This window comes from Periplaneta americana, chromosome 16 (genome assembly GCF_040183065.1).
Source record: "Periplaneta americana isolate PAMFEO1 chromosome 16, P.americana_PAMFEO1_priV1, whole genome shotgun sequence".
NCBI classification, from domain to species: Eukaryota; Metazoa; Arthropoda; class Insecta; order Blattodea; family Blattidae; genus Periplaneta; species Periplaneta americana.
This window is the reverse complement of record NC_091132.1, coordinates 114,461,036-114,486,166: the sequence shown is the minus strand read 5'-3', so window position 1 is coordinate 114,486,166 and position 25,131 is coordinate 114,461,036. Positions and strand designations below refer to the sequence as shown.

At 34.2% G+C, this 25,131-nt stretch overlaps 1 protein-coding gene across 3 annotated transcripts in view; it reads right to left on the bottom strand.

Annotated features, from left to right (window-relative positions):
* Positions 1 to 24,785, bottom strand: part of LOC138691114 (dolichyldiphosphatase 1-like) — a 61,550-nt gene extending 36,765 nt beyond the window's left edge. For 2 of the 3 annotated variants that reach the window (XR_011329751.1, XM_069812831.1), the window contains exons 1-3: positions 24,595 to 24,752; positions 1,723 to 1,823; positions 1,271 to 1,449 (exon numbers count right to left, since the gene is read on the bottom strand). Coding sequence is in view for 2 of the 3 variants with exons in the window: in XM_069812831.1 (XP_069668932.1) it covers positions 1,271 to 1,449; positions 1,723 to 1,823; positions 24,595 to 24,700 (386 nt within the window). In the remaining variant the exon portion in view is untranslated. Of the gene's footprint in view, positions 1 to 1,270; positions 1,450 to 1,722; positions 1,824 to 24,594 lie in introns of all 3 variants that reach the window. The other variant, XM_069812830.1, reaches the window with a different exon arrangement.
* Between the last annotated feature and the right edge of the window lie 346 nt (positions 24,786 to 25,131).

Genomic DNA, 25,131 nt, shown 5'->3' with positions numbered 1-25,131 from the left:
ATTTCTGCACATTTAAAGGACAAAACTAAAATTCTTTCAATCATTTGTTATCATAATACACCGCTCTCTTAAACTGACTGGGCATATTGGGAATTAAAAAAATGTCTTTCACAAAAATACTATGAAATATTTCATATACAATAATTTTCATCTCGATAAGGAAGTAAAAACGAGCAAAATGTACTTAACTTGTTTGTCTGAAATATTTCAAAGAATAATGGCCGGTTTTTCCAAGTAGTGTTAGAAAATTTAACGACTGTTAAACTCTAAACAGTTTGTTTAATTAATAAAATTGTATGTTTTCAACACCAGTTTGGTTTCAGAGATTGTTAACAGTTTGTTAATTTTAAATGTAGGATTTCGGGCAGTTAACTCATTTAACAGTTAGTTAAATATGGCCGATGTCTCCACAGCTGTTGCGAAATTAATATTTTGTGTCTCTCTGTAGGGAATGTTTAGCATATGACTGGTAATATAACATACTTTGGACTGTTTAAATACATCAGTGTTATTTTATTTCTTTCGTATTTCGTATCCATAATAGCAACGAGGAAATATAACCTTACTTTGTAATTATTATTCAGCATGTCACCTACAACTTTCATATTTTGTCAACTGTTTGTTTATGGAGCGTGGCCTACTATAACAGGTTGTCATTTTATGCAAGTTTCATGACTCACTCTATAATATAGAATTTAAAGATTAATTTTAGCCAATCAAAACTTGTCTTACATGTGTAGATTCATTACAAACTGCTGTTGAGTAGTTTAAATAGTGCTAACAGACGTTACAGTTAAGTGTTGGTTATCTTAAACAAAATTATGTTGAACAAATGGAAAATACATTAACAAAGCGTTAAAAATAAACAGACTGTTAATTTAACATTTGTTAAGCAAAATTAAACATTACTTGGACAAACTGGCCATAACCCTCTGAAATTAATGACATTACGTACGGGTCATTCTGTATAGATACAATAGAACGTACAAATAAAATTAGAACTTAACCGATTCCCCTGAACTACTTATTATACAACTGTAATAGTTTGCCGCTGCGTGATTGCTGTGCTCCTCTTCAGGTGCTCATCTAGCCTGACCTTGCTCCTACCTCACAAATGCACAACCTGCCGACCACTGAGATAGAAGCTCTAAAAAGACACAGATTTTCCTCCATAACGTGGAATAAAACATCAAACCATAAACTAAAAATCATGGTAGGGGAAACTGGACATTTTGGAGTGCACAATACAGAAATACACATTTTTACTTACCGTATGAACACAAAATACACCATGTAAGTGGCAAAGAACCACATAAACTGGGAATGTGATGATGGCATTCCATATTCTGTGTAGAGGGCACTCCTCTGCATTGGCCTTGCTTCACAAAATGTGTATTTGAGCACCAGGTTCAGAATTTCATTTAATGTTGTGCCAAAGAAGAATGTTATCTGCAAGAGAAGTTATAGCACATACTTTACATTTTAATGTCCTATACAGCAGGAAAGGAAAGAACATTTAAGCTGTTGAACTGCAATCTAGATGTACACTATAGTTGCACACATCTGATTTTGTTCACTAACCGCCATTTGTTATAATGCGCGCGCGCGCACGCACGCACGCACACACACACAAACTTCTTTTATGCAAACGAAAATACTTACAAATCTCACACAAATCACAATTCATAAGACTACTAAATGATACATAAAATATATTCTTACTGTATGAAGATCTCTACGGAAGAGAATGAGGGCCACAAAACCTGAGAGTATCCCAAAAGGTAACAAGCTGGAAACAGCTAACAGCTTTCCTAACCAGTCTCCTGCAATATGAAACACACCAAACGTTTATTCAAAAATAGGAGAAAAAACTAAAAACGAAACCACTAGAAGTTTTCATAAGAAAGCGAAATTTAAATGCACTTAACATATTACTTTCATACTTGCACAGTCATATTTCAGTGGAAATGGCTTTTGGAATGCTGGAAATAAGAAATGATGCAGGAAGGAATCTGATAATTGTATATGAACTTAATCCTAGATCAGCGTTTCTCAAACTTTTTTGAAGTGGGGACCACTTTTTTAAGTCAGAACAGTTCCACGGACCACCTTACTCTTGCTCCCTTCGAAAGCAAATTTATCATTTTTGTAGCATATTTTAATACCAGTTTATTTATATTTTAAAATAGAATTAATTAATTAATTATAATACTTTGTAATTATATTTTTTGTAGGCAATCACAAGTCATAACAAATTCTGTGCAGTGTTGATTCATCGCTTGCCTGTTAGCAGTTAGTTGTTTGAAATCCTTCTTATGTGGTACACGCTAGTAGTTGTCCACGTCTCTGTTAAATAGTGCCCATTATAAATAATGGAAAACTGGTTTCGATCCGGATTTTTGATAAGAAAGTAACATGATGATACGCTTCATTTAGGCAGTGCTAATAGTTCAGAAGCTGTGTGTGAAGAAATATATTAATTATAGTGCCATTAAAGAAATATCTACTCATAATGGTACCTATTTGAAGAAAAAATACTTTCGTAAATATGACAAGAGTTATTTGGAACTTGGATTTACTTGGTGTGGCAATGAGAGTGAACCAAAACAGTGCGTTGTTTGTTACATAGTGCTTTCAAAGGAGTGTATGAAACCCGCGAAATTGAAACGGCACTGTCTTAGAGACGAAACATGCAAGTGTACAAAGTAAACCTGTCGGATTTTAAAACAGATGGAATCCAAAATTTCTTATCGTTATCTGGAAAAGCAAATAAAAAGTATTAATACAGAAACATGACTGACTTTCAACAAGTAAAGATGCAATTTGGCATGTTCTATTATTGGTATACGATGTACAGTACGTCCCCATTTCAATGTGCAGACTGGGTGTTGGCAAAACTATTAAGAAAGTCATCAATACATGAAAAGGTTCGGTACTTTGGTCCTCTGTTATGCATTCGGGCGGTCCCTGGCTGGGTTACAGGCTCAGCGCCAGATATGCGGGGAAAACATAGCGAGAAACGCCACGTTCATAGTGCTTCAAATCCCTCTTTTGTTGCTGAGAGGAGTGGGAAGTGTGTAGACGGGTAGGGTAAGAAATTTCATAAAATATTAGTACTGGGAGAAAAAGTGAAAGGCGATTGCCATGTGTCATTTCCAAACTCTGAGATTGTCAGCTATAGTGTGTTACGCAATTCGTTTGAATTTTATTTTTTCTTCTGTCTTTTTTGAAGGACCACAAGGACAGAACTCGAGGACCACAGGTGGTCCGCAGACCATAGTTTGAGAAACGCTGTTCTAGATCATATATACTCCAGATAGGTCAGCCTTATAGGCTTTGACGTTAACTTTTGTCAGGTTTACTACGCTGCCATCTAGTTGTTATATAAGGAGTCACATCATAATTCCCATTTGAATTGCATTAGCGACTGTACTGCCACCTCGTGTTCGTTTACGGCAGACGGGTGGCGATCCTGGCGGTTGTTCTCTTCAAAGTGCAAACAATTTTAACATAGCGATGACCTATCTGTTACATATATGATCTAGGCTTATATCTAAATTACATTGCATTCAGCCTTTTCCACTCTTCCTACATCAATTTTTGAGTAGGAACAGAAGAGAAGGATGCAGTAAAAATGAAACACACAAGTAGTGGGAATCGAGTAATATGAGCAGTGTAGGGAGTATTTACAGAATCAGTCGTAATTATTTTCTTTAGTATTTAACACCCTCCCCTCCAACAATGAACACAAAACACGATGAAATTATTTGGAAATGTAACCTAATTTAACTTTGTTAAAAAGAAACCTTTCAAATCCATCCTTCAAACTTCACATGTGCACTGTTATTTTGTTTTGTTTTTTTTTTTTTTTCCTTCAAAAGTAGTTACATTTCAAAGTTTCTCAATATTTTTTTTTTATTCTGCTACAACTTATTTAATAGATATACATTAATACATCAAACCATAAAATTCTCTATCAGATTCATATTTACTGTAAAAAAGAAAAAGATATTTTTCAGAAAAAATTTAAAATAAACGTTTAGCACAGAATATACTAAAATGACTACTGTGTGTATTGTATTGTATTTATTAACATTCCATGGTATTCATACATTGCTTACAGCTAGAATATGGAACAAGTCAAAAAAACTTAATACTATTATAAAGTCTTAATTTATAGTCACAGTCTAGATGAAATATATACAGACGAGATTTACAATATAGTCTAATAGTACAACACAAAGTTTTAGTATCAATTTCATGAAGTGTTATTGAATGTCATGAATTCACCTACAGAATAGAAGGTGTGAGAAATTAGGTACTTCTTTAATTTGGCCCTAAATAATTTTATGTTTTGAGTTTCATTTTTTATATCAATAGGGAGGCTATTAAAAATTTTTACTGCCATATAAGGCACTTCTTTTTGACAGCACAACAGACTTGCCAATGGAGTATGAAAGTAATTTTTTTGATGTGTATTTATGCTATGAACTGTTGAATTAGTTACAAAGTTTTCATGATTACATACGAGGAAGATTATTAATGAAAAGATACACTGACAAGCCATGGGCAATATTTGTAGTTTTTTGAAAATAGTCCTACAAGATTCCCTAGATTTTGCACCTACTATTATTCTAATTACTCTTTTTTGTAATAGAAATATACTGTTACTATCTGTGGAATTTCCCCAGAATATTATTCCAAAACTCATTACCGAGTGGAAGTATGCAAAGTATATTGTTTTTAAGATCTTGATATTTACTATCTTTTGCATAGATCTAATAGCAAAACAAGCTGAATTTATTTTGGGGGTAATTTCTTCAATATGATTTTTCCAATTTAACAGATTATCGATTTTTAAGCCAAGAAATTTGGTTGTTGTTGTGTCTAATAGGGATCTATTGTTAATTATTGCGCTATAAATTTGCGATGTTGAATATGGACAGGATTTAAATCGAATTATGTTAGTTTTGTTACAATTTAATACCAATTTATTGACTGAGAACCAGTCACATATTTTGAAGAGAATTTCCTCTGTTGAAGATTGGAATGTGTTGGAGTTATTGGATGTAGTTACTATACTTGTGTCATCTGCAAATAATATGGGATGACCTACATCTTTTATTAGGGGGGGGGGGGGCAAGATCATTTATAAACACTAGAAAAAGTAGGGGACCTAATATTGATCCTTGAGGAATTCCATTATTAATAGTTCCCCATATCGATGCAGATTTCATAGTTGTATTGATTTCAACTTTCTGTTTCCTATCTATGAGATATTAATGAAACCATTGGTGTGCAACACCTTTAATTCCATAATAATCTAATTTATCTAGCTGTTACTTTTATATCCCTATTGTTGTACCTTTCATAGTTAAAACAGAACATTACCTTTTATTTATCAGGTATTATATTTAAACATCTGAAGATAAAAAATGAGGGAGTTTTGATTTGTTATCAACTGCGAGGTCATTTAGCATCAGTGGAACTGGTGACTGCAATATGGCATTTCGCAAGATGAGAACGACGATCCATCATGGATTACGTGAATTAGTCAACTTACAATTGGGAAAAAACTCAGCCAGGTGATCAAAGAATAAATACCAGAATAATACATCTTTCGAGTCCATTTCCCAGCACAGCCTCAGATAAGAGACCAGCTTTTACCCTTGATTCATTCTTCCTTACCATATGATAAATCCTCTAGTTTTGACAAAAAATTTGTTATAAGTTATAACTAGACTTCATGGAATTGCCACGAGAATCGCAAGGTTTACTGCGCACGTGATATGAGAAGGGGGCGTGCAAAGGATGGAGTATGCCTCTGATGTAAACACTGAGCAGTATACTGCGGTTACAATAAAACCTGTATCCTGCATTCAAGAAATATAATGAATGATCATTGAAGTAGGAAATGTCTAAACATGTAAGTACACAATTATTTTATAGTGAGATATATTAACTCTTAAAATTTAATGTAAGATACTCACATCATCCTTGAATATGTGCATTGCAGTGAAGAGTTACGTACATTTTGAGTGACTGCAAAGTGAGCCTCCTCCGATGGTCACTTAAACAATTTTTATATTGGGAAAATTTCTATGAGATTCCTCACTAATATTAACAGCATCAAAATGACAATATAAGAAAAAGCATTGATTCAATATGAAAAACTTATTAGATTACCGGGAAACAATTGGCATTCATACAGTCTTCTCTGTAGATTGAAAACTCAAAAAAGTTTCCTATCCATTGTTCAAGAATTAAAACAGAAAATCAATATCCCGAATTTAAAAGAAAACCTACAAATTAAACCAAACCCTTTAACTCTATTAAATATGGAATATAATCTAAATTTAACAGAAGAAATACTGAAATCAGAAGTAAACACTGAGATACTAAAACAATTGTCTTTAGAGACAATTAATATTAGATACCCTCCACAAAACTGGCTTCATTTATACACTGATGGATCCTTGATCTCCAGAGAACAAGGTGCCAGTGCAGGTGTTACGTGCTGTCTCTTCTCACTTTATAGATCTCGGGTATGGAACAAGTTTTGATGGAGAAATCATTGCAATAAGTGAAAGTCTCAGGAATCTTCTATGCCACATCAATAAATTTAAAAATGCAGTTATATTGTCAGACTCCAAAGCAGCTATTCTATCAATAGTCTCTAAACACACACCTTCATCTCAAACAGCAGAAATAACTAAAATGCTCTCTCAATTAATATCACTCAATAAAAGAATTGTATTCCAATGGATACCATCCCATTGTGGAATCCTGGGAAACGAGAATGTGGATGCTTTAGCAAAGAAGGGTAGCACTGCTACTTACAGACCTGTTACTAAATCTACATATTACTCTGTGAAAATATTTATTAAATCTACATACTTAGACTTCAACAAACAAAATTTGATAACACAATCCCAAGGGAAAAAATGGAATTCTCTGCATCAAAATCCACAGTTAATTCCCGATTTACCACGAAAATCGTCTGTCGCTGCATTTAGATTGGCAACAGGCCATGATTGTTTGGCCAAGCACCTGCATAGAATTGGAATATATCAGTCCCCTAACTGTCCGTTGTGCAACTCAAACCAAGAAATGGATTCAGAACACCTCAAAATCTGTGCTTCAGTGGCTGGTCACGATAATATCTTTGAAAAATATTGGAGTGCAAGAGGTCAAATGACTTTATTGTCAAACGCCTGGCATTAGAAAACAACAACATATTGGGAAAATGTACGTTCAACATCACACGATGTAATACGTGCATATTTGAAGAACTGAAAGTCACTACTTTTTAGTACACCAACTTCAGACATCTTGTCGTGACCTGATAGTACATCATTTATAATACGAAGTTGTGAATAGGCAGAATTTTTAGCAATAATGTTTCTCAACTTACATTTCACTTTTTCTGAAATTAGTGCATTGTTATTTTGGATAACGGTTTGTGATACTTTATCCACTATATTAAGGGCTACTGAGAGTTGTACTTTAGACGATTGTAACAGGGTGATGCTTTTGGACACGATTTTAAAATTAGAATCAATGAACAGAATATCTTTCAATAGCTGTTCAGAAAGCAATGATTTTACAGCTGCAACAGCGGAACTGTCTGTGCTATCCACTGCATCAATTACCTCCATTATTTTTCCGTAATGTTCTGCATAATAATTATCAGCATCCAACCACGTTCCCCAACGGGTCAAGACTGGCTGCAGGGGTAAGGGTATTCCAGGGGCAATTATTTGGAACAGCAACACTCTCATTGTAGTATGTTTGATTGAATTCTTGTCTGCACTGAACAAATGTTAAGCTTTGACTATTCCAACCACAATAATGCAAAAACAAGTGCTTACATAGGTATACATTAGCTGTAGCTGCTCTATCTATTTGGACCGGTCACAACTCTTAACATGAACTGCTTATACTACCAGACTGGGCGGTCACTCACCTCCTCATACTACCGTACATCAGCAACATGATTGCATGCTGGTGTGGCAATTCAACGAAGTCTAGTTATAACTGACTATATGTTCCCTGAGAATTAAATTTATACCATGTCAAGTGACAACAATGTACTAGGTGAATCTTCAGCTTACCACTGGACTTGCAAATTGAACTGTTGGACAAGGTCTGTCTCTCTGTGGATGTTCTACTCTTTATCAGCTGTGACTGATCCAAGTGCCACTACTCATCAATGCCAGAATAACAAGCACATTTTAGTTTTCTTCCTGCACGCATTAGACATTACTGTCTGTAGCAATCTACAAATCTTGTTCATGCCACTGTTTTTCTGGGTCTTCCTATATTTCTTTTCCCTACTGGTTTATAATTCTTAAAATGAAATGGTAGTCTCTTTATATTCTTTCTTTGTACATGGCTTATCCACTTGCTTTTATACTTTTTAGTTTTATCGTTCAGATTATATATACAGTCAACTCTGGATATAGTGAACCTATGCGGACTTGCATATTTCGTTCACTATATCCGAAGTGTCTCTCCCCTAACCTTAAATGACAGAAATGAATGAAATGGTGAACAAGAAAATAAGATATTTCATTTTTGTGGGATGGATTACACTGTATACTGTTACTCACAGTTGATTTACTTAAACTATGCTGTCGACCCACGTCCGCTTGCGAAAGACCACGTTCAATGTCACTTATAATATTCGCATTATCTTCCAAAGAAAACACTTTACGCTTCGGCATTTTTATACAGTACATTCACTGATGGAACAGTAGATCAGGTAGAAATGACAAATGCTGTTATGGTGTGACTGCATACTCAGCCTTGGAATTTCCCGGGCCACTGGGAGAGAGCTGATGGAGTTTGAAAGCCATCGGAATCTTACCTTCATTTATGCTCTGGACATAATGTCCGTCCCTTGTTAATAAAAGAAGGCAATTTCATTTTCCGTTGCTTCTATGCTATATGTCATAATGGAAATGTTTCTGAGAATAAAAGGCAACCCTTTGATGGTGGAGGATTAGAAATAATAGTAGAGTAGAGTGCCTGAGAATAGAATAGTAACCCTTCGACGGTGGAGTGAGGCAAGGTCGTCACACGTTGCCTGGATTTACAGTACAGCTCAATGTCTAGGAATCACTAATCCTACCTTTGTCCTTTGACTAAAGTAATAAGAAACTTAGAATGTTGTTCTCAACACATTCTTTCAATTTTATACAAGAAAATCTGACTTAAAATAAGAATTTGTCTGGATACAAGGTTCACTATAATGAAAATATTAATGTACTTTTTAATGTATGCAGGTCGGGTCCAATGATTTAGGTTCACTATAACCGAGTTCACTATATCCAGAATTGACTGTATCTAATTCCTTTCTTATATCTTCACTTCTCTTAATAATAATAATAATAATAATAATAATAATAATAATAATAATAATAATAATAATAATAATAATAATAATAGTTTTATTTTCCCCGGCAGAGTTAAGGCCATCAGGCCTTCTCTTCCACTCAACCAGGATCAAATCACATACAGAAAAATACATACCGGTATACAAATATTAACTTAAAAATAATAATAATAAACATAATTAAGTAAAAAAAGAGAGTTTGAATACATATACACAATCAGTATTAACTTTAAAATAACAATAATAAAAAAAATATATAATAAAAAAAAAGAGACTGAATACATAATCACAAACAGGAAAATACATTCTAGTATACAGTATTAACTTTAAAAAAATAATTAATACATATGAATATAATGTCACAACTAAAGGAATAGTAGAATTAGTATGATCAGCACAGCACGTGTTACATTGAGACAATGACAATTACCTAGATATAAGTGTTAATGGAAAAATAAAGTAATGACTGTGTAAAATAACAATAATAATAATATTAATAATAATAATAATAATAATAATAATAGTAATAGTAATAATAATAATAATAAATAAAAATTATACCTAAAAACTAATTCTTTGCATTTAAAATATGTCTAAACAACCTAATTTTAAACAACTGAGGATTAAGACTACCCCTGATTTCCAGTGGCAGCGAATTCCATGAGTGGGTCATCGCTATTGAGAAAGAACTTGAGTACAGAGATGTCTGATGACGTGATATTGATAGCAACAGATTGTGCTGTAAACGTGTATTACGATTATGATGTGAAGCTAGAGGCAAGGTAGTCGGGTGTGGAATCATGTATAATTCGATATAGCAGGCAAAGAGAATGTACTAAACGTCCATATTGCAAGCGGAGCCAAGAGAATCGTAGAAAATATTCCAATATATGATCATGTCGGCAGATATTGAAAATAAATCGGACGCAGACATTATGTACACGTTGAAGTTTTTGAGAAAGTTCAGCACTTAGGTCGCTATATAAAACATCACAATAGTCAAAGTGAGGCATTACAAGAGTCTGTACTAGAATTTATTTGAGTTTAGTAGGAAGGAAATTTTTCAGGCGTTTCAAAGAATGCATGATAGAGAAAACTTTTCTACAGATATATCTGATTTGCGTATTCCAGTTCATATTAGAGTCGAAATAGATGCCAAGGTTTTTTTACAGTTGCACTCAAAAGGAATTATTTTGTTGTTGAGAGAGACAGGCTGAAGGGTGTTCATATTAATGGAGGATAAAAGCCTTTGCTGCTAGATTTACTGTCAAAAAAGCGTTGTAATTGTTCCAAAACTGAATTTTTTATACTTGTGTCAGCTGGCTGTCCACAACAGTGTATGATTTCACTTTAATCTTTTCAGTGAAATTTTATCCCAACCATTTTGCCAATGACGAAAATAATTATTGTTATTGAATTATGGGAAGTCCGTATGAGGAGCTTAAAATATTCGAGTACTCTATGTAATCAGTCTTCACTGGTTTAGTGGAACCATATGTTATGAAGGGAGAATATCAAAAGGGTACGTTATGTTAATAGTGACTGTTATTTACTGAATTCACCACAGAAGAAAACCTATTATTTTTATAAAGAATGCGTGCACTATGTCGACATGTAACAAGAATGCATTTTCAAAAATTCAAAATGCTGCATCCTTAATCAAGCAATAGTCTTGCAATCACAGACAATAACAATAGGAGTTTTGTCAGGATCCGTCTGTGCTTATCTAGTTAACAAATATTAGTAGTTTACAATATTTGTCACATTTATTTATTTAGTTTTTTAATGTTTTCGGCTTAAATAAGCCATCTTCATAAAAGTTTTATGCCTATATACTTGAAAATAGTACATGTGTAGTACAAATAAATAAACCAGTTAGAATTAAGTCTTTGTAGAGATGAATTAACATAAAATTATTAAAACATTTCTATACTAAAAACAAGGGCTATATAAGCCATGATCAAAGTTATTAAAAGTTATTAAGTACTAAAATTATTAAAACATGTGCAATGTAGTTGCAATTGTAATAGGTTGGTTCATCTGTAGTAATGTCCAGATCTGACTAGAATATGGTGAATCAACTGTGAGGGAAGAAAAGAAAAGAAAATATGTATCAGATTGTGATATTTATGCCAAATCATAATGAGGGGTCATATACAAGATCAGAGCAAAGTACTTAAGTAGATCATAATACTGCTAAAGCTATGAAAAGCTTAATAAGCTACATAAATCTAGTTACAAATGTCACAATGTAAAATATGTACGCGAGCGCATGGAACAGTTGTACTAAATGAAACTGAAGTTCTAATGTGGTTTAGTACTTAATAACTTTTAATAACTTTGATTATGGCTTATATAGCCCTTGTTTTTAATATAGAAATGTTTTAATCATTGTATGTTAATTCATCTCTACAGAGACTTAATTCTAACTGGTTTATTTATTTATACTACACACACATGTACTACTTCCATGTATATAGGCATAGAACTTTTCTGAAGATGGCTTATTTAAGCCGAAAACGTTAAAAAACTAAATAAATAAATGTGACAAATAGTGTAAACTACTAATATTTGTTAAATAGATAAGCACAGACGGATCCTGACAAAACTCTATTGTTATTGTACCAGCTTATCGACCCTCATCATGCCTTTCAAATCACAATGTACTGTACTAACAAGTCTATGCTGCATTAAGTTGAGATAACACAAATTTTATTGCTATCAGTTATACCCACATTTCCAACTCATTATTTAAGCACTGGGACCAAATACGATCTTTCGTATTAACCTACTTGTATGTGATTTATATTAGGTTGATGGAGAAGCTCGTAGCATTTTTATTCGTCATCACAACACTGTGTTAGGAGATTGTTTATCGTTTGTCATTTGTTATTCGGAGTATTGTGCTGTAAATACACCTTCAATTTTGTGGATTTTAAAAAGTTGTGCTATTTGTGGGCTCAAGTAGATGGATACCGATTTTCAAAAAGGGAAAGAGAAATGATCCTAATAATTACCATGGTATAACCCTCTTGAGTGCTGTATTAAAGTTATTAATTAAAATAATATTGAAAAAACTACAACCATACTTCGAAATCAATGAAGAACAACAAGGATTTCGAGGGAATAGATCAACAACAGACGCTATATTTATAGTTCGTCAAATAATTGAAAAGGCGAATGAATATAATAAACCTACCTACCTGTGTTTTGTGGATCTTAAGAAGGCATTTGATCGAGTTAAGACTACGAGATGTTATTATAATATTAAGGAGCAAATTAGTACCTAATAAGTTGATCGAAACTATTGAAGCCATATATAAGGACGCCAAAACTAAAGTAAGAGTAAGAAACCAGACCACAGGTGAAATAAAATGTGAAGGAGCAATGTTCAACCTAATAATGGATAAACTAATTGATAGCGTTAAAACAATGAAAGGTTAAGTAATGGGTAATAACCAGATAAATATAGTAGGTTATGCAGATGATATAGTGCTTATAGCAGAATCCGAAGATGATTTACAGAGATTATTACATTTGTGGTGACATCTAAATTATACAATATGGTAGTTTCAACAGAGAAAACTAAAACTATGATTATATCCAAGGAGCTGTTAAGATGTAAGCTGGAAATAGAAGGGACAATTATTGAACAAGTAATGGAGTTCCAATACTTAGGAGTTAATATATCAAGTGATCGCCAAACGTATAAAGAGGCTAGAGAGCAGGTCGTGAAAGTAGCTCGAGTATCAGGTTACTTAAGGGATGTAACATGGAAAAATAAGTATCTAAGTATAGAAGAAAAAGTTAAAATATATAAAACAATGGTAAGACCAATATTGATTTATGGAGCCGAAACACGAGCCACCACAAAAAAAAAAAATAAATAAATTAGCTATATACAACAGTAGAAATGAATACATTAAGATCGATAATAGGGAAGACGAGAAGAGATAGGATGAGAAATAAGGAAGTAAGAGACCAGTGTGAAATAATAGACATTAATAAATTTGTGAAAGGAAGAAAAAAGGAATGGAATAATCATGTTACAAGAATGAGGGATGATAGAATAGCAAAAATAGCCAGGGACATGAAACCCCTAGGAAGAAGAGGTATAGGAAGGCCGCAACAAAGATGGAAAGATGGTCTGCAATCAACATCTAGTGAATCTCCAGGATAAAGTGTGAAGAAAAACAGGTTACGACCTATATAAAAGAAGAAGAAGAAGAAGAAGAAGAAGAAGAAAAAAAGAAGCAGATGGAGTGTCAAGTGCAAAAAAAGAACACTGAGTTTAATAGAGGAGCAGAGAGAGCTCGAAACATTTGTGCCGTGAACGGGGAGAATGTCACTGGAAAAAGGACTGCAAGAAAATGTCTTGTCATTTCAGCACACAACAATTCTGTAAAAAAGTTAATGTCCATCCACAGAAAATGATGTCATGTGTCTGGTGGGATAATGCAGCAGCTATCCAACTCACCTGGCTGAGAACCTGAGAAGAGTTATTCCACATCAAATGAAAGGAAAGCCTCAAGTCATAAATTGTAATTCTTAGGCCCAGTTTCACCAACCGTTGTTAAATATTTAACATGTCGTTAAGGCAGTTTAATGGTAAACTTAATGGAGAGATGTTTCATCAACTGTTGTTACTGCTAACAACATGTTAAACCCACTGTTAAGTTAACATAGCATACTCCCGCAGTTAAATCCTTAACATCTTGTTACAGCGTGAATCATGGCTGCCAGAGAACATACGTTACAAACCGCATTATTATATCGAAATATATTTGCAAGGAAAACAATTAGCTACAATCACTACTTCAGCATTTTTAGTTATTCGGAATAGATATGTTCATAAATACTAAATGACTGATATTAATACATATTAGCACTATATCGGCAGTAAAGAGAAGATATGAGTTTATTAACATAAGCTTTTCTGGTTATTTCCAAGAAGTCGTCGCTGAACGATTCACATCGTTTATAGTTCACTTCTATTGTTACACAACAAGATGGATGCACTGAATGATTCACATCATTTATAGTTCACTTCTGTGAATGATTCCATTGTTTGTTGTTACACAACATTTTCAAGATGGATGCTAATGCTAATGTTGCGCTATAAAACAATTTTCGGCAATCTAATGTAAAAGAGTGCCTACAAATATTTGGAAAGTTTCAGAGAAAATACACAAATTCAATCTTCTAACACGATTTTTTTTGTTTTTAAATTAAGTAATTTGCTGGGAGACATCGTTAGATATAGGCCACTCTTACACTAAACCTGGAGTAATTTAAGCTTATTAATCAAATAAATGATTCTACTTACTGTTTTTTATATGCTCGCCTGTATGTAATTTCTATTTTATACATATTTCATTGTTATTTTCCATCCAAAGATCATTAAGAACGATGAATATTACTTAATATCTCCAATCTTTCTTCAAATAGTGCTTATATGCCATGTTAATTTTCATTTGTTTTCATAAGTTAACAATGATGCACATTGGAAGCAACATATAAGAAATTATTTTCCTACACAATCCACGCTATATTCACGTTGCTTTGAAATGATTAATCGAAGATGGTTTGCTTATTATTTATTACATGCACATTTGTATGTAATTTCTATTCCATACGTTGTTTTTTCTATCCCCCAATCATTAAGAATGGTGAATATTGTTCATGCTTGTTTCCTGTATTTCTTAAAATAATGTTATGTGGCATGTTAGTTTCTATTTGTCGTTATTTACGTAAAAATGATGTGCCAAAAAATAAAAAATAATAATAATTTCGTACTCAATCCACATCCTATATATTCACATTTGTTTTTCAGTGATTTATTAAAGAATATATCGGTATTTAAAAGACTAATAATTTAGAAACATGTTACATAAATCATCCTTGTGCCAAAAGAGAATGCCCCCTGGACCAAATTGTCGTATTTTGCAGTGGTCGTCAGTACTCGCTGAAATGGGTAATAATAGTATAATAAAATTATGTTGTACGTAGCATTTAGAAACATGTTACATAAATCATCTTTGTGCCAAAAGAGAATGCTCCCTGGACCAAATTATCGTATTTTGCAGTGGTCGTCAGTACTCGCTGAAATGGGTAATAATATAATATATTTGTGTTGCACATAGCAAGCGGGGTATTGGGGCTGCAAGCCCCGATGATGATCCGATGTGTAGCACATGATGTAAAACGCAGGGTATCGGGGCTGCAAGCCCTGATGATGATCCGACATGTAGCACATGATGTAAAAAGCGGGGTATCGCAGCCCCGATGATGATCCGATGTGTAGCACATGATGTAAAAAGCGGGGTATCGCGGCTGCAAGCCCAGATGATGATCCGATGTGTAGCACATGATTTAAAAAGTGGGGTATCGGGGCTGCAAGCCCCGATGATGATCCGACGTGTAGCACATGATGTAAAAAGCGGGGTATCGGGGCTGCAAGCCCCGATGATCCGACGTGTAGCACATGATTTAAAAAGCGGGGTATTGGGGCTGCAAGCCCCGATGATGATCCGACGTGTAGCACATGATTTTAAAGGCAGGGTATCGGGGCAGCCCCGATGATGATCCGACGTGTAGCACATGATTTAAAAAGCAGGGTATCGGAGCTAGCCCCGATGATGATTCGATGTGTAGCACATGATTTAAAAAGCGGGGTATTGGGGCTGCAAGCCCCGATGATGATCCGACGTGTAGCACATGATTTTAAAAGCGGGGTATCGGGGCAGCCCCGATGATGATCCGACGTGTAGCACATGATTTAAAAAGCAGGGTATCGGAGCTAGCCCCGATGATGATTCGACATGTAGCACATGATTTAAAAAGCGGGGTATTGGGGCTGCAAGCCCCGATGATCCGACATGCAGCACATGATTTAAAAAGTGGGGTATCGGGGCTAGCCCCGATGTGTAGCACATGATTTAAAAAGCGAGGTATTGGGGCTGCAAGCCCCGATGATGATCCAATGTGTAGCACATGACTTAAAAAGCGGGGTATCAGGGCTGCAAGCCCCGATAATGATCCGACGTGTAGCACATGATTTAAAAAGCAAGGTATTGGGGTTGCAAGCCCCGATGATGATCCGACATGTGGCACATGATTTAAAAAGCGGGGTTCGGGGTAGCCCCAATGATGATCCGACGTGTAGCACATCAAAAATGAAAAAAAGCGGGGTGTCGGGCACTGAAAAGTGCCTTTTCGAAAGCATGGTCATGCACATTTGACAAACGCAGTGTACGTACTTACCAATAATCCCTTTTTATTTATCGTTATTTACGTAAAATTGATGCGCCAAAAAATAATAATTTCGTACTCACTCCACTTCCTATATTCACATTTGCTTTTCAGTGATTTATTAAAGAATCTACCGGTATTTAAAAGACTAATAATTTAGAAACATTTTACATAAATCATCCTTGTGCCAAAAGACAATGCTTCCTGGACCAAATTATTGTATTTTGCAGTGGTCGTCAGTACTTGCTGAAATGGGTAATAATATAATGATATAATATAATTATGTTGTACGTAGCAAGATCGATTATTCAATTGATAGGTTATTTTATGAGGTTGTCATGACTGAGATATCTATTGTCAATTGCTTTTATTTGTCAGAAGGCCTTGACTGACGGGTATATAAGGACCGGCGTTCTTAGGGGTGAAGGTCGGGGTTTGGGATGGCCCACAAGTAACAAGAGGAGAAGGGAGAGAGACACCTAGTATTTTAAAGATTTATATCGTTCACTAGATGAGTCGATTCAACTAACCTGGAAATAACGTGAATCGTTCAGCGATGACTTCTCGTAAATAACCGCTTTTCTGTGATTAATTCATTTTCTATTAGTTACATTTGATCCTGGATAATTGAAAGAATCTTCGCACAAATATCAACTTTGAGAGTGAAAGTACCACCATCAGTTTTCAAATGTTCCACTGTATCTTGTGCTTGAACCAACTTAACATTTCTTTTAATATTTTCATAACATTGATCTGTTTCATAGTTCGCATTTTCATATCCAAATGGCGATTGATAATCTTCGGTTAAGGAGACCCATGCTTTTTCCTAATGAAAGTTCCATCCCTACATTTGAGTTCAATTACATTCCTATAACTAATTGCTACATCTACTAAAATAATTATATTTCTCATATGAGGTAAAATTACTGTTCCTTACACATTTCTTTTTCTCGATTTCCTTTGTAATTATGTTGATCTCCAATACTTCCATAATTTAACATATACAATTCTTCGCTAAAACAAATGACTACACCAATTATAGGCACATTCAGTAAACTTTCATAGAATCACTGTTTCTTTGATTACTGTTACATTACTCTTAACATTATGTTAGCTAATCAAAGTACCTCAAATGGTTGGTGAAACACTATTACACTAACTGGATGTTTAACTTTTAACAACACGTTAGTTAACATTCTGTTAGCGTTATTTTAACGAAGCTTGGTGAAACTGGGCCTTACTCTGATAGAACAAGAAACTCTCCAAGTTTTGTTAGGAAAAAGTCTGTATCGCATAGTTGCCATTGTTTGCCACTAGGGGTAGTAGTGAATTAGTTTTGTTAGGAAAAAGTCTGTATCACATAGTTGCCGTGGTTTGTGAGACTCGCCTAAGGTGAATGTCTTTTGCTCAGTTTCAAGTGAAGGACTATGGACCATTTTTCTTTATGGAGTGCACCATCACTGGGAGAACTTACTTAGAATGTTGGAAAATTTGCTGATGCCACAGATAAATGAGGATAGTGATAATTACATTTTTCAATAGAATATGTTCAAAACCAAGCTCTAAGGCTCATTACTGGTGGAATCAAAACAACTCCAATAGATTCAATGAGATTCCTCACTAATATTAACAGCATCAAAATGACAATAGAAGAAAAAGCACTGATTCAATATGAAAAACTTATCAGATTACCAGGAAACAATTGGCATTCATACAGTCCTCTCTGTAGATTAAAACTCAAAAAAGTTTCATATCCATGGTTCAAGAATTAAAACAGAAAATCAACGTCCCGAATTTAAAAGAAAACTTACAAATTAAACCAAACCCTTTAACTCTATTAAATATAGAATATAATCTAAATTTAACAGAAGAAATACTGAAATCAGAAGTAAACACTGAAATAATGAAACAGTTGTCTTTAGAGACAATTAATATTAGGTACCCTCCACAAAACTGGCTTCATTTATACACCGATGGATCCTTGATCTCCAGAGAACAAGGTGCCGGTGCAGGTGTTACATGCTGTCTCTTCTCACTTTATAGATCTCTTGGATATGGAACAACAAGTTTTGATGGAGAAATCGTTGCAATAAATGAAAGTCTTAGGAATCTTCTATGCCACATCAATAAATTTAAGAATGCAGTTATATTATCAGACTCCAAAGCAGCTATTCTATCAATAGTCTCTAAACACACAACTTCATCTCAAACAGCAGAAATAACTAAAATGCTCTCTCAATTAATATCACTCAATAAAAGAATTGTATTCCAATGGATACCATCCCATTGTGGAATCCTGGGAAACGAGAATGTGGATGCATTAGCAAAGAAGGGCAGCACTGCTACTTACAGATCTGTTACTAAATCTACGTATTACTGTAACTGCCCATTGTGCAACTCAAACCAAAATGGATTCGGAACACCTAAAAATCTGTGCTTCAGTAGCTGACCATGATAATATCATTGAAAAATATTGGAGTGCGAGAGGTCACATGACTTTATTGTCAAATGCCTGGCACTAGAAAACAACAACATTTTTCAACAAGATGGGTGTTCAGCTAATTTTCACAATGGCATATGAGGCTATCTTAACACAAATTTATCACAACGTTGGATAGGACGTTGTGGACAAGATGATGACGCCTTAATGCGGTAACCACCCAGGTTACCGGATCTAACATCTTGCGAAGTTTTCTTGAATGAATTGGCCATTGTGACACAATAGAATGGCCACCCAGATCATGCGACCTACACCATGTGATTTTTTGCTGTGGGGTATCCTAAAAAACGATGTTTTTGTTCAGAAACCACAGGATCTGCATTAGTTGCGACAGATGATTGAATAACTATTCGTGAAAATCGATTAAAGTCATCAATTATATTCTGTCACCTGCAAATCATTGCCTAAACATTGTGAATTGTGTATCAAGAAGCAGGGCCTCCATTTTGAACAATATCTGTAAAGGAATGTGTAATCAAATGTAAATTGGATGTAATTAAATGTTCTCGTTGTTTTCTAATGCCAGGCATTTGACAATAAAGTCATTTGACCTCTTGCATTCCAATATTTTTCAAAGATATTGTCATGGTTAGCCACTGACGCACAGATTTTGAGGTCTTCCAAATCCATTTCTTGGTTTGAATTCACAATGGGCAGTTAGGAGACTGATATATTCCAATTCTATGCAGATGCTTGGCCAAACAGTCATGGCCTGTTGCCAATCTAAATGCAGCTACAGACGATTTGCGTGGTAAATCGGGAATCAACTGTGGATTATGATGCAGAGTTTTCCACTTTTTCCCTTGAGATTGTGTTATCAAATTTTGTTTGTTGAAGTCTAAGTATGTAGATTTAATAAATCTTTTCATAGATTTAGTAACAGGTCTGTAAGTAGCAGTGCTACCCTTCTTTGCTAAAGCATCCGCATTCTCGTTTCCCAGGATTCCACAATGGGACGGTATCCATTGGAATACAATTCTTTTATTGAGTGTTATTAATTGAGAGAGCATTTTAGTTATTTCTGCTGTTTAAGATGAAGGTGTGTGTCTAGAGACTATTGATAGAATAGTTGCTTTGGAGTCTGACAATATAACTGCATTTTTAAATTTATTGATGTGGCAGAGAAGATTCCTGAGACTTTCACTTATTGCAATGATTTCTCCATCAAAACTTATTGTTCCATATCCAAGAGATCTATAAAGTGAGAAGAGACAGCACGTAACACCTGCACCTGTACCTTGTTCCCTGGAGATCAAGGATCCATCGGTGTAATTAAATGTAAGGAAGTGTTTGGGGAAAGTGACTTTTCACTCAATCTGTATTTCACTAAGTATCTTAAATAAATAAATTTGTATCTAATTTTACTGTACATCTTTATTCCTTCCCAACATTGTGTATATTTACGAGTAAAAGGGAAAGTGCTCAACAACATACTGCAAATAGCCATGTTTGTTCAAAATTTTTGTATAGCTTCCTCACAGTCAAAATGATACTGTGTAATGTTTACATTCATATTTCTGTAACATCTTTCCTTGGATAAAATATGTATCCTGCTAGTCTTCAGTCAGATTTAATTGAAACCAATGTTCTGTCTCAAACACTGTCACACTAATACATAGATAAATAAAGTTACAATAGTAATCAGTGATTTAAAGAAGGGAAAAACTTGTTACGAATAGGCCTAAAGCTGAAACCATAATCAGGGCTGGGCAGTATTTGAAATGCATTTGTGTTTTGTAATTTGTAAGGATTTTCGAAAGTATTTTGTATTTAAATACATAAAATTGATGTATTTTGTATTTCAAATACTTTTTTTTCTTCTTGTCCTTCAAGTTTTGGATTTGGATTTGAAGAATGAACTTTTGTCTTATTTGCCTATCCATTTCAGATCTGCTAGTTTCCTTGCCACAACTGATTCTCTTAATGGCATAAAGAAATCTCCAACAACATCAAGGATCCATCACCCAACACTTGCTAAATGTTCAGCATTATGGAATGCGTCTAGGAGACCCAAATCCTCAGAAATTATATCAGATATCTTGAAATATTCATCAAAGTTCCTTGCCCAATTCGATGGATTTCTATTTATGACTCAGTCTCTCAAATATTGCAATTCAAACATGATATAAACAGGTGTAACTGAGAACTGCTCAGCTGGTTTCACACACATATTCTGTGTCCTCTTCTTATCATTTGGTGAGGCAGTGTCAGATAGCCATCTCATCTTCAATGGCAAAGGGACAACCCTGTGCACTCTAGAGAATTACACAACAGTGAAACAAGCTTTTATAAAGTATAATACAAGTTTGTGTACCTCTGCACCTGTAGAAAGACTGTTCTGTTTTGCAGGATTTATTCATTCACAAGTAAGGGGATCCTTATCTGATAAACTTCTTGAGAAACTGTTTTTTTTTTTAAGGGAGCAGTAATTATTCATATGTAGCATAATTTCATTGCTGACTGCGAAAAGGAAGAATGTTCAGTTTCAGTGTTTATGTAAAATTTCGAGGTAAAAATACTTTTAATGTTAATATAATATTTTAGATTTTCAGTAATATTCTTATTTCTTTAGGCCTATATATTGTATCGAGTATTTCAAATACAAATGTATTTTGAGTATTTGAAATACAAATATATTTTGGTTAAATTTTTTAAAGTATTTTGTATTTGTATTTCAAATACAATTTTTCAAGTATTTTGTATTTGTATTTCAAATAGTTGGATATCAGTATTTTGCCCAACCCTGATCATAATGAGAAATCGAGCGACTGATAAGCATACTGCTGAAGGGTATAAGAAAGAACACAGACTCGCTGGTAAAGTAAAGAGGACTTAAAAAGGTATTTACAGTGAGGGACGAAAGATGGACTATAATACGAATATCTGAAGATTCGAAATTCAGTGCGACAAAATTGGTCATAGAAATAGGACAACAGTTTCATATGTATGTTAATGCTGAAATTATCCAAATGATACCGAAAATATGCAACTTAACATGGAATAGAGCCACCAGCATAGCTCTGTCGGCTAACGCGCTTGCCTACTGATCCAGAGTTGCGCTCGGGCGCGGGTTCGATTCCCGCTTGGACTGATTATCTGGTTGGGTTTTTTCCGAGGTTTTCCCCAACCATAAGCCAAATGTCAGGTAATCTATGGCGAATCCTCGGCCTCATCTCGCCAAATATCATCTCACTATCACCAATCTCATCGATGCTAAATAACCTCGTAGTTGATACAGCGTCATTAAATAAGCAAGTTAAAAAAGAAATAGAATAGTAGCTATTAAGATGCCTTGCATCAGTATGAAAATCATACAGCTTGAATAAACTTTGAGAAAAGGATTCTGAATTCTGTGGAAAACTTTCGTTTGCTGATAAAAGCAAGTACAATTTATTTGGGTCAAATGGACGTAATTAGGAAAAGATCTAATTATGTATGTCGGAAAGCTGGAGAAGAGCTCCCTGAGAAAAAGTTTTTCATCATGGCGTAGGCGTGTATGGCAGATCAGCTTTGGAAAAACTCTATTTTATCAAAGGAATAATGAACAAACATGATTACTTAAAGTTGCAGTTAAATCACAAGTAGGCCTATTGACACAAAATTATAATTCTGATTGTAGCCTACGATTTTACTGAGAATCGTTACAATTCAGATCCATGTTGATTTGTACTTTCTTACTCAAAATAATCCCAGGAATACGTTGTGAAGATATAAAAATTCTACTACAGATCACTCTGTATATTGTAGCATGTGTTGGTTCTTACTGTTACAATAACAGCAATCCTGAGCTGCAAACAATAGCTCTTTATTAATATTCGTAGTATCAAGACTTTAAATGAGAATGATGTGGCTATTGCATAATCCGATAAATTAAGGTGAGAGAATTCTAGGTACTTCATTTCAGATTTCATATATAAAATAAAACTCCCTAAATCCATTTTGCTGCAGAGTTAATAAACTCTACAGTCATTCAGTCAGGTTTTTTTTTATTCTTCTTCGTTATTTACACAAGTTATGTCTGAATAAAATTGATCAAAAGAAATACATTAAGATAAAACTCATGTTGAGTTCAGTAAAAGTATATAAAAAAGATAAGAACTTCTGGATAAACTGGACGTCATGAAATACGGTTAGAAGTATTTTGAAGAAAAACGAATGTTTGCTTTTAAATAACGAAACCTAAATTCCTACATTTAAAATTCTACAACACAACACAAAAAAAAAATCACCTATTATATCTTTAATTTAAGTACATCGAATTAATTTTACATAATTTATGTGAAGTTCAAACAAAAAGCATCCGAGGTAATAAATTCTGATTTAAGTAACAATCTAACATTATCAGTAAAAGAGGAATAGGTAATTGAAAATGACGGATAGAAAGGATATTCAAGAACACCTACTTACTTCAATACTGTTTTTGTCAACCAAGTTACAGATTTTTCTTTACACGTTTACAGTAGGCCTACGGCTGTTAGTAGGTATTTAAAGGGAAGACAAGTGCTTGGTTGTACAATATAATAACGTGAATTTCAACAACTTAGACTATAGGCTACAATACTAAGAGGAAAAAATATTATCTTCATCGAAATAAATTAACACATTATCAGTAACTAATCACACCGAATTCATATTATTAACTAATGATCAGCTATTCCTTACACAGAAATGTATTTTCTCACAACATATAAAACAGACATGAAGTAGGTACCGATTGAATTTCCAAGATAACTTCATGACTATATACTGTAACAAATGTGAGACACTCTCATAATCGTAAATTCCCATGGTGCAATGTTAATAATCAACAACCTCAAAACAAACTGAACACTATCTTGAAACATATGTTCCAGACTAAAATAAAAGTACGTAGTTTAATGAGAGAGAAGATGCAGTCAATTCAGTGACATTTAACTAGAATGTGATCCTTATATAATTCTAAGACAATCTGAACTACACAGTAGTTCTACTAAATATCGAAGTTGGTAGTTAAACATTATACAATACAAAATACTAGGTGAACTTGCTCCATTTCATCTATGTAATATCTTTAAGAGAAAGTATGTAGAAATGGCAAATATTTCCCAATACATTTTGTTTCCGATTCAAATGTTACATAGAGTAACCTTAGAATTATATATAACTACAACCTTACTGAAAGTTTATACAAAACTAGCTTTTATCTTTTAACCAAACACTAGAGATGTGTCACATTATGGTTGTAAAGTTATAATTTCCACATAATTAACATTCTAAAGAGATGTCATCTCATTTGAAACCAACTACTCGAAGAACCACATGTTTTGTTCTACAATTTCACAAATCTGTCAAGTAACTTCTAAAATGATTATAATTTAAAATAACTATGTTAACCATACTCTTTGTGCACAGAACTGAAAATAAATTCACACCTCATCATCGGAGACATATTCTCCAAAGTAATTACCTTGGGGATATTCAACTAGTGTTAAGGACAGAGGAACCCACTCCAGTCTCTCATCAGTTGCTAATTTCGCAGCTGGTATAAAGGATTCATCCTCTGCAGCTGCCATCTTCAACGTGTTCTCGACGATCCTCTTATTAGTTACGGAAACTACTATTGCGATAGTACACAAACAGTACTACCAATTGCATATACTAGCAGTCACCATGGTTGCTGAAAGAAAAGCACGCACTCATAAGTTTTGGTTGCAAGTAGTGCCACCACAGCGCAAGCTGTCTGACTCTGTATTCAAATTATATAATTTATGATTTTATGAGAAAACTATTTGGTATCTTTATTTTTGAACGATAATTTTTGTGAAAAACAATGTGCTTGTGAATAAGTGTCAAAATAGTGCGAAGCTTACGAGATTATACAACAGAGGGGAAAATACAACATGGTAACGATGCGTACATTAGTTGCGGGAGGCTCGCGCCAGTTTCATGGAGGCTGTGAGTTGGCTGTGATATGTGGATATGTCTTGCATTGCCATCGTGATTC